The following is a 14,259-nucleotide window of genomic DNA, read 5'->3' on the forward strand; positions in this document are numbered from 1 at the left end:
TATGGAGGTGGTGAGGAGACAGGAAAGGGTCGGATATTACCTGCCTGCAGCACGTGGCCCGTGGCTACTGATCCGCTTACAGCCCGAGACGAGGAGCCACTTGGGGTTCAGCTTCTAGATCATTGAGCCGTAAAAAAGCCCTCAGGAAAGTCTGCTGGGGATTGGAGCCCCTGCTTTGCCCTCGGGCAGAAGCCGCGGTGACCCCCTGGCTGGGGCAGGAGCCGCGGTGACCCCCTGGCTGGGGCAGAAGCCGCGGTGACCCCCTGGCTGGGGCAGAAGCCGCGGTGACCCCTGGCCTGTAGCAGTTTTATTGAGGCAGGTGGGGCAGATGCTGACTGGGGAGGAGATCCAGCATTCAGTGGCGCCCCCCGAAGAGCCGTGTTGTAAATGGACGTCACTGCCGGCACTAAGGTCGTCCGAATACCCACGGCTGAGGAACCCCTGTACCCAAACACGCTAAGGACACACGCGTGGGTGGCGTACATATAATAAGACGCGCGATATATACTTTAACACAGCAGGTGCTGAATCTCTGGTTAAGGGGGAGGTTTAATGGTCCAAACAGAAAATGGCGCGCTGTGCGTGGGCTCTGCCCGTCGGTACCGCCGGCTCCACGGCACCCTCTGCGTTAACCTGACGATCTATTTATAGCGCGTGGGCAGATTGCCAGCCGGCGCTGACCCCCTATCGAGGTTTACGAACAGGAGCAGCTGTGCCCTCTCCCCGCACTTGGCTCGGCTCCCCTCCTGTCAGTGAGTAACGCGCTGGCCCAGAGTACTCGGAGTTACTCTAAAGACCGTATCGCTGGGTCCTCTGGCCAGGAATCCAAAGTAATGACATAGTTCTGGACATAGTGAGTCATCCCGTCCTGTCAGTCATCCCGCCCTGTCAGTCATCCCGCCCTGTCAGTCATTCTGCCCCGTCAGTCATCCCGCCCCGTCAGTCATCCCGCCCTGTCAGTCATCCCGCCCCGTCAGTCATCCCGCCCTGTCAGTCATCCCGCCCTGTCAGTCATTCCGCCCCGTCAGTCATCCCGCCCTGTCAGTCATACCAAAGTGTCGGTCATATTAGCTCATCGTTTTTTTGACATCATATTGACTCCAGATTAACCCCTACATCACCAAAAATCAAGTCAACGCTTGTTAGTGGTGGTCTCCATCCTGGCAGACCCCGGTCCAGACGTTTCATCGGAAACCTTTCCTTACAGCTTCTTCTCCCCGACTCCACTCTCCGCAGGAGCGCAATGCGCGGGCCGGATACATTGTAACGAAAGTATCTGCTGCATTACGGCATCCGGCGTTCTACGCGAGGCTTCAGAGGTGCGGAGCGGTGGATTATTGGCATTTAATAGAAAAGCCTTTTATTCTCTCTCGCCTGCACTCATTAAAGGGTTAATTCTGATAGGAAGCTGGAAGAGATCCCTGGTAATGAGGATGTTTACAGTCTTCGTGGCCCGGCGTCTATCACTCGTTGAGTGAAGTGTGAGGAGGGTTTCCTCTGTGGTTATTATCAGGGCTGGCAGTCTCGGCTTCTGTCGCAGTCTTCCTGATTCCGCCTGGGAGAGGTCACGGCGTTCATCCTCTGGGAATCTGCCGCCCTCGCTACCAGGCGAGAATAACCACAACGTTTACACAATATGTCCCCAAAAAATGCTGTTCTTACGCCAAGCAGTTATGGACGGACAACCTCTGGTACGGCGGGTGCTGTGGGCTACCACTCCCATGACATTCAGCCATACTTCTAGTCCTTAGCAGCTGAGGTGCCCTGAGCTGTATGAGCTCCTTTCGTCAGCAGATATCTTCATGCGTTTTGCTAAAAGGGATGGGCGAGTCTCAAAGTGAGTGCTACCAAGACATATTTCCGAGTAACCGCTGGCGGGATCTGTTACCGGATGGAGTAGACTTTGTAGAGGTATTTTAGGAGAAATCCTCGTATTTAACACATTTTAACATGCGCCCCCCCCCTCTTATCCCTACAGATAACTCCTCATGTTTCCAAGAAGATGAAGAGTTAGACATGGAGCCTATCAACTGGCCAGACGGCTCTTGCACAGTCAATGGGCACGGCGATACGGCTACAAGATCTCAGTTCCCCAGTTGGGTCACCTTTGAAGATGAAGTTGTTCCACTATCCCCGAAGGAGACTCCCAAAAAGCTGCCGGAGAGCCCACAATCCCCTTTGACCCCAGATTCTAGTTTACGTTCCCCCGGGTCCTTCAAGAAAAGGGAGAGGCCGAAGAGCTCGCTGGTTGACCTATCAAGAGCTCAAAGGCTTAATTTCTCCTCCTTGCACAGGCAACTGTCCTTAAATTCCACCCCGACTAAAGCTCCCAATCCATTCCTAGACGAGACTTTGAAAGATGTCCAGCCATCTCCAATCAATCCATTCAGCGCGTTCTTTGAGGAGAAAGAGAGACGTTCCCGACAGTCTTCTGTGTCCAGTGATCCAAACACAACAAGAAGAGACTCCATCTTGATGCTAACGGAAGAACTCGACACCGACCAGTTTGAGGACTACAGAAAGAAGGCCCTGCAAGCCAGTGCTGTAGAGCAGCTCAAGCAGATTCAAATCGAAGATCCCGATTCCCCCAGTAGCCCCACACTGCCAGATGACTCGGCCAAATTCGATGAGCCCGTTGGCCCGCGTCTGAACTTTACCAAACCTCAGCCGAAGGATGGCTGGGCTATGATGTTGAGGATTCCAGAGAAAAAGAACATCATGTCCTCTCGACACTGGGGCCCCATCTACGTTCAGCTTACCGAGGCCGGATTCCTGCAGATGTTTTATGAGAAGGGACTAGAAAAGCCTTTCAGGGAATTTAAGTTGGAGATGATCCACGAGATATCTGATGCCAAACTCCAGAACTATGACGAGAATGGCAGGATTCACACTGTCCGAATCGACCGCGTTTTATACAAGGAGAAGCGGAAGTACCAGCCAATGCCTTTGGTTACTCACGCAGGAGAGAGGGAGCAGGTAGTCAAGCTGGGGACAACAAACTATTCAGACTTTATTAGTTTTATCGCTGCCATCGAGGACGTCCTCTTCCGGCTGCCAGCCATGGTGGATCTCAGTACCGTCCACCAAAATTACATTGAGGAGGAGATCACCGTGGACGTGAAGGACGAATTCTGTGGCATTTTGAGCAAGGGCGACAACCAGCTTCTTCAGCACTCCATCGTTACTCATATCCATGTCCTCAGCTTCATTTCAGGGATGACCGACTGTAGGCTCGGCCTCAACGATGTTCTCATCAAAGGCAATGAAGTTGTCTCCAGGCATGACATCATGCCGACCACCACCACCAAGTGGGTGAGACTTCACGAGTGCCAATTCCATGCGTCAGTGGATGAAGAAATGTTCCACAGCTCTCGAGCGATATTATTTACCCCACCGGATGCCTGCAGGTTTGAGCTCATGAGATTTCAGACGGTGTTTTCCGAGAAGACTTTACCTTTCACACTGAGGACGCTGGCCTGTGTGCGAGGTGCTGAGGTTGAACTACAGAGTTGGCTGGTGATGTCTTCGGGATTCTCTTCCAACCGAGACAGCCTATCGCAGGTCCCCTGTGAAAACGTCACCATTCGACACCCGGTGCCAGCTGAGTGGGTGAACTATTTCCGCAGGGATGGTGTTTTGGGGGAGAAATCTCTGAAAGCAAAGGTTAACAGGGAAGCGAGCTTTGGTTCGCCCAGCTTTTCTGGGTCTGAGCCGGCCATGCGGGTTACTCTGGGAACTGCAAAATATGAGCATGCTTACAGCGCCATCGTGTGGAGGATAAACAGATTGCCTGATAAGAACTCCGGTGAGATTATTTGAGATGCTGGATGTGTGGGTTGCTAGATGTGGGCTGCCCTTTGGGGGGGTTTAATTTGCTTATCGAGATGATTCCTGTAATAGCACAAGTGACTTCTTCCCAACTACTGTCCCCCTTTCTCCCCCAGGTCCCCGATATGAAGTCTTTTGTCTTTTTCTTTAACCTTTTTACCTTCACTTATCATGATTTTGGGTAAGGGTGACGGGTTTAATCCAGACACCCACTTTAACCCTATAATACTTTGTCAGAAGGCTTGGCAGCAGAGGGGGGTTAATGTTTGTTTGCTGTCCCTGCCAGACAGCAGGTTGGCAATACTGTCAGCAGGTCCTGACCTGTCCTTCTCTTTCTTTCCTTCAGTATGGGGTCATCCTCACTGCTTCTACTGCCACCTCGAGCTGGGCTCAGACAGGGAGGTCCCCCCAAAATTTGCTCGTTATGTGGAGGTGGAATTTGACATGCCCTCTGCTTCAGCCTCCAAAGTAGCCGTGCGCTCCATATCACTGGAAGGCAAAAGCTCTGTCAAGAAGTGGGTGAATTACTCAGCACATTATTACTGCAAGGTAAGATGCAACGGAGCGGACACAGCAACCCTCACTCCAATACAGGGCTTTGACATTGTAATATCACTTATTGATAAATACCCCTTGGTTATGGTTGAATTGAAAGTACCACAAATAACAAATTAACATTAATACTCTGTGTGCCACATATTTTGACAGTTTTTGCGCCATCCAGTGGCCAAACAGATGTAATGCAGACTGTTAACCTTAATATAACATTAAAGATTAAGCACCTAGTGACTACCATAACGGCATAGATGTATTGATCGGTCGCCGTCTAGTGGCCACTATGGTGTAATGCACTTAAGTGATAATATTGCCCTCCATAGGAAACAATGTATTCGGGGGAAGATGCTGCCGCCTGCTGGCCATGCCCAGCACACCAGGGATACACATTCTGTTATTAGTAACTAGGACGTGTTTATTAATAAAGGGCGAGTTGTGCTTTTGCTCCCCAAAGAGACACCTCCTTACTTAATCCAGGGCTATGTGTTTACATTCTGTTTCTTTCCTCTCTGTCAATAGGTGGAAATAGAGCAGAAGAAGTCTCTGAACCAGGACATGGACGGAGAAGATGTGGAGAACCCGTGTGCATGCGCAGCCCAGTAACATTTCTGGATGGGGATTGTGAGTGACAGTGGGAGACTTGTCCTATAGAGGACTCCGCACAAATCTGGTCCAAACCGCTATGAAGGTGAAGAAGCCAGACTCCCAAAAAGACGCTCCAGCGCATCCTGCCTAATGACTTTGGGGCGTTTGGCCGCCATGGACTTGTTTACATATCAGGGGCGCCGCGGACACCGCAGGGCTGTCATTTTGGTGATGGGGGGACGACGACGACGACATTGGAAGCGTGTTTGTGTGGAATGTCCGACGTTTCCCCCCCCCCAGCTGAGTAGGGGTTATACACGTTGCCCCTGGGCAGTATCTTCCTGTACAGGAGTCCGCGATGAGATCCCCGTGCATGCGCAGCGTTACATTCTAATCACGCAGATCCGGTAGCCGTAGACCCTGTACTGGTCCTCGCTGTGCTTCTTGTGGCCGCACAGCAATGCTTTCCTGTTTATGGTAAAGCAGACAGAGGGGGTCTTCGCTGCGGGATTAGAGGGGCTGATTTTAATGTTAACGACCCCCGCTCCAACTCCAAGGCCGTGGGGGAGCCTCCTCAGCCGCTTGAGGACGTTTTCCGTTTCTGGGAACGGGTTCGGTTTGCCCTAAACCCGCCTGTGGTGGTAGCAGGGGCACTGGGGCACTTGGCAGAGCTTTTAGTAGTTATTCACCCCTCCATTCCCTAAAATTACGCGCCAAATCCGGACTCAGCTCCTCGTCTGTTCTGGGGGCCGCATTCACGGTGAGTCCATCGGGTTCAGATCTCCCAGAGACCCCGAGAAGCTCTGATCCCTTTCAGCACGTGGCAGTTTATTACCCAGAAGGGGCAAAAATCCTCCACGACTTCACAGTCCCTGCAGTTACCCCACCCCGGGGCAGCGCATTCCGAGCTCTACGGCCCTCACTGTGGTTTCTCCAATTGCAATCCAAGGCCTTTTATTTCTGCTCTGCCTGGGGGGGCATAAAAGGGTAAAATCTGTGCGTTAATCATAAAGGGGCAGATAACGCGGTGAAGATTATTGCACAAAGTCTGCAACGTTTCCATTACGTGATTTAACCCCCCCCCCGGCCAGCTCCTGACAGCCCTCCACTTGACCAATGAGCCGCCTCTACTGGCCCTCAGGGGCCACGCAGTCCTGGTCAGGCGAGCGATGCCACAGGGGTGGAGCGTAAATTCTGAATGGGTTTTCTGATGCAAAATGCGGCTCCACAAGAGGTTCTGCAGCAGCCTTCACACCTCCGGCCCCCCCCGGCCCCCGGCCTGTCTCTCTTACTCTCCGGTAATCCTGTGGGTTGATTTTGCACTATCCGGTGCGTCGGCTTGTTTTCATGCTGAGCGTCGGACGCCTCCTTTATTGGCGGAGGTCGTCGGTTATTCACCGCGTTCCGTGCCGCCGCGGCCGGTCTGTAAAGGGTTATTCAACCAAAAGAAACGCTTTGCTACTATTTTATACGCCGCCATGGCTGGATACTAGCTGGGCGTCGGGGCAAAGAGGGGACCCCCGGCTGGGCGTCGGGGCAAAGAAGGGACCCCCCGGTGGGCGTCGGGGCACAGAGGGGACCCCCGGCTGGGCGTCGGGGTACAGAGGGGACCCCCCAGCTGAGCGTCGGGGCACAGAGGGGACCCCCGGCTGGGCGTCGGGGCAAAGAAGGGACCCCCCGGTGGGCGTCGGGGCAAAGAAGGGACCCCCCGGTGGGCGTCGGGGCACAGAGGGGACCCCCGGCTGGGCGTCGGGGCAAAGAAGGGACCCCCCGGTGGGCGTCGGGGCACAGAGAGGACCCCCGGCTGAGAGTCGGGGCACAGAGGGGACCCCCGGCAGAGCGTCGGGGCACAGAAGGGGACCCCCTTGGCTGGGCGTCGGGGGTCAGAGGGGACCCCCCAGCCGTGCAGGCATTAAAGGGAAATGAACGCAATAAAGCGGCCTGCGTTCCTCTGCTACACTTTCTGCTCTCGGATGTCTCGCTGTGGCAGGACACACTGCAGCAGGGAAGGGGTTAATGGATCTTACTACTGTAATTCTGGAATGTAAATGTTTATTGATAAATAAAGAGGTGATGCTGACGTGACATGCGTGTGTCTGTCTGTCTGTACATGCGTGTCTGTCTGTACATGTGTGTGTGTCTGTACATGCATGTGTCTGTACATGCATATATCTGTATTGTGTCTGTACATGTGTCTGTACGTATGTCTGTATTGTATGTCTGTGTACATGCGTGCGTCTGTATTGTGTGCCTGTCTGTACATGTGTGTGTGTCTGTACATGCATGTGTCTGTACATGCATATATCTGTATTGTGTCTGTACATGTGTGTGTGTCTGTACATGCGTATATCTGTATTGTGTCTGTACATGCGTGTGTCTGTACATGCATGTGTCTGCCTGTCTGTCCATACGTGTGTCTATACATGCCTGCATCTGTCTGTACATGCGTGTGTCTGTACATGCGTATGTCTGTATTGTGTGTCTGTGTACATGCGTTTGTCTGTATTGTCTGTCTGTACATGCGTGTGTCTGTCTGTATTGTCTGTCTGTACATGCGTGTAACCGCGGGCAGTCTGTGACGTGTGGTGCCCCAGGGGTGAACCAATCAATCCTCCTCTCTGCCCTCCAGCAATGAAAGGGTTTGTTCTAAAACACACTGGGGACGGGTCCTTTGCATTAACCCTTCGATGTCTGAGTGGGTTAATCGCCGGTGACCGGCAGCCCCCTGGATCCTGAGGTTGTAATAAATCCCTCTGCAGGTTTCAGGCAGATCTGCCCCGTATCCACGGTTACCTGAACCCCACGCCAGAGATACCCCACCCGCCGCTCCGTCCATGACCCCAGAGGGGGCAACTGTCCAGGGGGCCACACAGGGGCTGGGTACTCCTCATTGCACCTGCTTATATATTGGTCACTGTTTAGGTCATTACCTCAATACCGGCTTAGTGTCCTGGTTTAGTGTAGCCAGTCCCTCTGTGCTCATCTCCTCCCCTGATGCCCCTCTCTTCTAGGAGGTCAGAATGTTTGCTGGGTATGAGGGTATCGCAGGGTTCTACAGCCCTAAAAGCCCCGATAATGTGTATAGAAACAGCAGGAAACGGCTTTATAAATTAAACGGGGCAAATAAACCTATCATTCTTGCGGCAAGCGCCCCGCCCCTTCCCCGCCCACCACAATGTCGCCTGCAGGTCCTGCCTCTCACCGCTCAGACTACATATCCCATGGTGCCCCGCAGCTGGCCCCGCCTCCGATTATACGCTCTTATCGCGCGGTTTCCCGCCCCCGTAACTAGGAGTCTCGGCAGCTCGGTGACGGTATATAAAGGAGAGAGCGGCGGCTGAGAGGAGCGCGGGGAGCCTACCCTGCACCGGACAGTAACCTACGCCCGGCAGGCCCCCAGAAACCACTGCCCCACTACCTCTAGCTCTAAGTACCCCCGGGGGGCAGGTGTGCGTGTGCCAGCCACTGACCGTATCAGGTTTATTGCCCCCCGCGCGGTGAGGGGCGGAGGGTGTCTGAGGTAGTTGTTTTTGGTCTGAGGGCAGAGGGGGTATTTAGGGCAGGAATACCCCCAGTTACTAAACTGTTGGAAATGGCGGCCGCGGCGAGCGCCAACCCCGTGGTAAGGACCCCCGGGCTGTTAGCGACCCCTGAAAGGGGCATTTGAGGGGTAGAGAGGAGGGCTGGGAGTTTAATCCGCAGCTAACGGGGTACTGAGTGTCTGGGCGGCCGGGACCCCCTGGGGCGGGACATCGGTCTGTCTCGGGGTTTTCTTACCCCTTATTCTGGCCGGGCAGGGTGTCTGGGGGCAATAAAGCAGTACGGGGGCAGCTGCAGCCTGTGCTGGGACTCGAGTATTGCAGTAGAGACGGCCTTTCCCCCCTTCCGCAGGGGTATTTAGTGTCTGTCGGGTTCATAGTACACGGTGGGGGGGTAGATGGGGCACATTATGTAACCCCGCCAGGGCTGATGCCTTTTTGCAGGCCGTGTGTGGCTGGCTGAGTGTGATGGGTGCGTTTTGGGCGTTACAGGGTTAACCGAGTCCCATTCGTTACTATGAGAGGCGGGAAGGTGCTCGGTCCATGTGCCCCAGAGTGGGGCAGCAGGCAGCTCTCCTCTGCCCCTATCATGGCTGCCGTGCCTGTAGCCAGCACTATATAGTCAGCCTCGTGACGTCACCCCCGCTCTCTCCCCTCCCACCTCTTTTATGAGGCTTTAAATAGGAAGCAGCCGCAGGGGGAGGGCAGAGCGGCCTGAGAGCTGCTACCAGCCGCAGCCTGCAGTGTGTGCTGCCCGAGCGGGAGACTGCCGAGTCCTGTGCCGAGGAGGGAGGGGGGGCTGCCGAGTCCTGTGCCGAGGAGGGAGGGGGGGCTGCCGAGTCCTGTGCCGAGGAGGGAGGGGGGGCTGCCGAGTCCTGTGTCTGGGAGAGGGAGGGGAGACTGCCGAGTCCTGTGCCTGGGAGAGGGAGGGGAGACTGCCGAGTCCTGTGCCTTCACTGTGCCCAGCGCTGGGTTCTAATACAGAGCCGGATAACATGCTGTGACCTCTGTAGTTAGAGGCCACGTTGAAGTTAATGCTGCGATGATGTCACTAGGGGGTCGCCGTCCCCTGGGGCGCATTGTTTCCTGGCCGCTGTCATGGCGTCAATAGGCAGCTCGAGATCCCAACAAAAGTGTGCAAAGAATCCGGGGCAGACCATGGGCGTTGGGAGTAAATGTGCTGGGTAGTTTCCTGGGCCCCTAGCAGTTGGCGTGGTTACCGTCAGATTGTTGCAGACCTGCCGGTCCCACGCGGATTGCATGTGTGTTAAGTGGCTGCGCTTTTCGGTGCAGTGGGGTCTCCCCTTGGGTCCTGGGCTGGCAGGGGTTGTTGCGCGGCGGCGGGCGTTTCATGGGGCGACGGCCGGCAGGGAGTGGTGGGTGTTATGGGGGGCGGGCGTTTCGTGGGGCGACGGCCGGCACTCATCACGCGTTTTCTCCTGCAGCCTAAACTGTACCGGTCGGTGATCGAGGACGTTATTAACGACGTGCGCGAGCTCTTCCTGGATGAGGGAGTCGATGAGCAGGTCCTGATAGAGCTTAAGACGGTAAGAGCGCTCCTCGCCCCCATCCGCCGGGGACCGCTCCTTGAATCCCCTCCGTCCCCGGGGGTCCGCTCCTTGAATCCCCTCCGTCCCCGGGGGTCCGCTCCTTGAATCCCCTCCGTCCCCGGGGGTCCGCTCCTTGAATCCCACGTCCCCGGGGGTCCGCTCCTTGAATCCCTCCGTCCCCGGGGGTCCGCTCTTTGCCCGCCGGGGTCACTCTTACGCCGCTGTCTGATCTCCGCAGCTCTGGGAGAATAAGCTGATGCAGTCGAAAGCGGTGGACGGGTTCCACTCCGAGGAGCAGCAGCTTCTGCAGTCGCAGCAACAGCAGCATTCGCAGAACCACCACATGCAGCAGGCGGTGGCAGCCGCTCACCAGGCGCATGCGCAGCAGGTTCTCATTCCTGCCACGCACCAAGGTCAGCGCTCGGGGGGGGCACTGCTGTGCAGAGGGGGCTTTTGGGGGCATTTTGTATCCTCGTGCTCCGTGTTTATAAATCTTTGTGGTTTGGAGAACGCGTCGTCGCTCTGTCTAATCGCATGTTATTTTTCTGCAGCCCCCCAGCAGCAGGTACTGGTGCAGGACTCCAAGCTGATCCAGCACGTGACACAGCAGGGAATGGTACGTAATGGGCTCATCTGGCTGTACTCGGGCCCCTGGGTCCGTTAAGCCCCCGCCTGTCCTTGCCGTTTTGTTGCGTTGAAACATGCGACTTTAGGTTTTGGTAAAACTCCCTGTCTGTTGCAGAGCGCAGCGGCTACCGCTGCCACCCTGGCGCTTCCCACGGGAATGACTCCGGTGCAGCAGCTCATCACGAATTCAGGTGGGTGAAGTTCTTGTCTTGTCTTGCCTCTCCGCCTCCCGACCCCCCAGCTGCAGCTTCGGCCCTTGGTGTGTCCTGGGTCCCCTCAACATCCGGACCGGCAAAGGGTCGAAGCAGCGGGCCCATGGTGACTGCGGGGTATCGAAGCTCCCGGAGGGCTGTTCAGAATTCCGGTAAATTACCGGATGTCATGGCTGCTCTCTGGCTGCTTTTTCTGAGCCTCGGTAAAACGTTGTCTGGGGGTGTAAGACCCCGAGGGCCGGGCGCGCGGAGTCTGCTTCGGGTTCTCCTGCGTGCTTCACTCCATCATCGCTCATCTTCCAGGTCAACTCTTACAAGTGGTCCGGACCGCGAATGGAGCCCAGTACATCATCCAGCCCCAGCAGCCCATGGTCCTGCAGCAACAAGTCATCCCCCAGATGCAGCCTGGGGGGGTCCAAGCGCCGGTGATCCAGCAGGTACTGAGAATGGGGGTGGGGGGATCGTGCGGGTTGCCCCCGCTGGGTCTCTGGTTCGCCTGCTGTTCTGTTCAGCCGCCTGGCCGCCATGTCTGTATTTAACTGGCTGTTTGAATGCAGGTTCTGGCGCCTCTCCCCGGGGGTCTCTCCCAGCAGACCGGAGTCATCATCCAACCGCAGCAGATCTTGTTTACAGGAAACAAGGCTCAAGTCATCCCCACCACCATGGCGGCCACGCAGGGGTCTGCGCAGGGGCAGCTCCATGTGGCCGGTCAGCAGCAGCCCCAGCAGCAGGGGCAGCAGCAGCAGCAGGCTCCTCTGGTCTTACAGGTCGATGGGGCCGGGGACACCTCCTCTGAGGAAGACGAGGAGGAGGATGAAGACTATGACGACGAGGAGGAAGAAGACAAGGAAAAAGATGGTGAAGATGGACAGGTGGAGGAGGTAACGATAACCAGCTCGCTCATGCTGCTTGTTACCCCTCGGCGCGGGGATTCCTGCCCTTTCAGGGGGTAACATTTCCTTTGTTTCAGGAGCCGTTGAACAGCGAGGACGATGTGAGTGACGAGGAGGGCCAGGAGCTGTTCGATACGGAGAACGTGGTCGTCTGCCAGTACGATAAGGTCAGTAACCGGGGGTCTTTCTATTTATTTGTAGCCGGTTTCTGGGCTCGTTCCGGATGATTCTGATTCCATGCGTAACTTCCCTCGTGTCGGATTATGCACGGACAAGCGGAACTGCAGCTTCTGCCCATTGAGGTGAACGGCAAGACTGGAATCCACCCCCCAGCAAGGATTTTCAGAGTCCTAAACGGGGAGGCTGTTCCTGCGAGGCGGGATCGAGGTCGGGTCGCGCTGTTAAAGTCGGGTTTGGGTGTTTTTCATAAAGTGTGCTGGGGGTGGAGGGTCCGTGTGCTCTGCGCATGGAAACCTCCTCCTGAAACCCACAGCATTAATACCAAGTGATCGCTTTATGGCGGAGGGGCTCTCTCCTGCCTGAAGGGCTGCCGGGTCCTCTTGGGGTGTCCCCTCGATCTGGGGTTCTGCTGATTATGGCACCCCGTCCTGTTTGTTGCCCACCTGTGCTCAGCCAGTCACTCCCCGGCAGGTACCGCTGACGCAGGTAGTTTACTGGGTTTGGTCGAGCTGAAGTCCGGGGGGCTCCATGGTGAAGTTCTGGTGGGTTTTTGTCGAGTGATTCAGTTTTTTTTTCACTTGCGTTTCCTGAATCTGCCCACTAGGTGGCAGTTGTGGCTAACGTGTGGCATCTTCCTGCGCAGCGTGTTAATGGCTGCGCCCCTCGCTGATGGATAAGGGGGGCTTCATTCTTCCTATTAATGGCCAATAAAGTTTGTACAGACTGAGCCGGGGCTGCGCTCTCCTTCTAATGAGGGTCCAGGTCAGAGGTCTCCAAGCTGCGGCCCCTCCAGCTGTTGCAGGACTGCTGACAGCTGGAGGGCCGTTTGGGGACCCCTGGACCGGGTAAAGGAGTCCTGCGTTGCGTGGAAGTATAACAGAATGGTATTTTTATCGTTGCCGTGGCGTTTGCAGCACAGTGTGCTTCGGGGAGAGCGGCGTTTAAGCCGTCCATGCGCAGCTCTTGCCATAGAGGAGCATGTAAGAAAACCTCTAGGACGCAGAAAGCGCAGGGCGTCTGATCAAGGAACCGTATCGTGCACTTCAGGGTCTGCGGCTGGGCCGGCCAGCGGAGTGAAACGTCCCGAGACTCGCTGCTTGACTTCTGGAGACTGTTTATTCGGTTAATGAAGCCCTTTTCCCAGGTCTGACCGGCAAGGCCCCTCTGCCCCCGCAGTCTCACCTTGGGGGGGGGGGGCTTCTAGCGGAGGGCACTTGACGGCACAGACCTCGCTGGCTGCGTGTAACACTCGTCGTGTTCGTTCCCCCTGTCGCAGTTTGCGGCAGAGACCCTCTTTTTTTTTTTTTTTTTTATGCTAATTGGTGGATTTCACGTTTCTGAAGGATTCTGACTTTAATTTTTTTTTTTTCCGTAGATTCACCGGAGCAAAAACAGGTGGAAGTTTCACCTTAAAGACGGCATCATGAACCTGAACGGCCGCGACTACGTCTTCTCCAAAGCCATCGGAGATGCTGAATGGTGAGGAGCCGCCTCTGCCGGCTGGCCGGGCTCCCCCCAGGACCCCGAGCCAAACACCCGAAAGCGGAGGACTTTCCTGCAACCGATCACAAGAGACTGACCCAAAGTGCCCAATAATTCCCCCCCCCAGGGACTGGGAGCCACAGAATGATCCAAAGGATGTCATGTGACTCGTTAGACTGCCCCCTAGGGGCAACTCACGATACTGGACAGAGCGGACGACTGCGGTGACTGTTTTTAAATGAAGATCCAAGTTTTATGTCTCTTACGGTTTCGTTCCCCTTTGATGCGCGAAAGGCTTTCCGCAGACCCTGTGCTGACCTCGCGTGGGGGGCTCCCTTTGTTTTTTTTCGCACCCTGTGGCCTTGCTCCATTTTCGAGGGCCCCTCTCGTGTCTGGTCTGCACTCCCGGCTCTCATCGTGGTACTTCTGTTTTTCGTGGATGTTGGCTTTCAGTATTCTGCGGTTCTCTGTGCTTTGGGACGGTCCCGTTAGTCTTGTGTTGGCATATAATATATATTTTCTTTTAATCTATATCCAATCCCCTGTTGGCGCCACCGGTTAACTGTTTAGTCGCTCAGCCCCTTGCTTGTCTCCGGCTGCCACTCGTCCTGTCCGCCTCGGCCTGTCACTCCCGGGGACTGAAGCTCTCTGTAGAGGGGTCCGGCCTGTTTTAGACCCCCGGCAACTCATCAGATACATTGTTACAGCTTCCAATTTTGGATCTTAATGCCCCGACGCGCATGTTTATGCCTCATTTCTCTGGTGGGCTTTCTACGAGCGCATTGGAAACGTAACATTTTATTTAAAT

General features: G+C 55.5%; 1 protein-coding gene across 1 annotated transcript in view; it reads left to right on the top strand.

Moving 5' to 3' along the window:
* LOC128504283 (stonin-2-like) overlaps positions 1–13,690 on the top strand; it is a 29,128-nt gene extending 15,438 nt beyond the window's left edge. Inside the window, exons 5-17 of the mRNA XM_053474322.1 lie at positions 1,979–3,805; positions 4,175–4,377; positions 4,903–4,966; positions 5,371–5,579; positions 8,447–8,590; positions 9,953–10,054; positions 10,296–10,470; positions 10,609–10,673; positions 10,800–10,875; positions 11,200–11,333; positions 11,454–11,777; positions 11,867–11,956; positions 13,345–13,690. Coding sequence (XP_053330297.1) covers positions 1,979–3,805; positions 4,175–4,377; positions 4,903–4,966; positions 5,371–5,579; positions 8,447–8,590; positions 9,953–10,054; positions 10,296–10,470; positions 10,609–10,673; positions 10,800–10,875; positions 11,200–11,333; positions 11,454–11,777; positions 11,867–11,956; positions 13,345–13,452 — 3,521 coding nt within the window. The 3' untranslated portion in view covers positions 13,453–13,690. The remainder of the gene's footprint in view (positions 1–1,978; positions 3,806–4,174; positions 4,378–4,902; positions 4,967–5,370; positions 5,580–8,446; positions 8,591–9,952; positions 10,055–10,295; positions 10,471–10,608; positions 10,674–10,799; positions 10,876–11,199; positions 11,334–11,453; positions 11,778–11,866; positions 11,957–13,344) is intronic.
* Positions 13,691–14,259: the final 569 nt, after the last annotated feature.

Source organism: Spea bombifrons, chromosome 9 (genome assembly GCF_027358695.1).
Source record: "Spea bombifrons isolate aSpeBom1 chromosome 9, aSpeBom1.2.pri, whole genome shotgun sequence".
NCBI lineage: Eukaryota > Metazoa > Chordata > Amphibia > Anura > Pelobatidae > Spea > Spea bombifrons.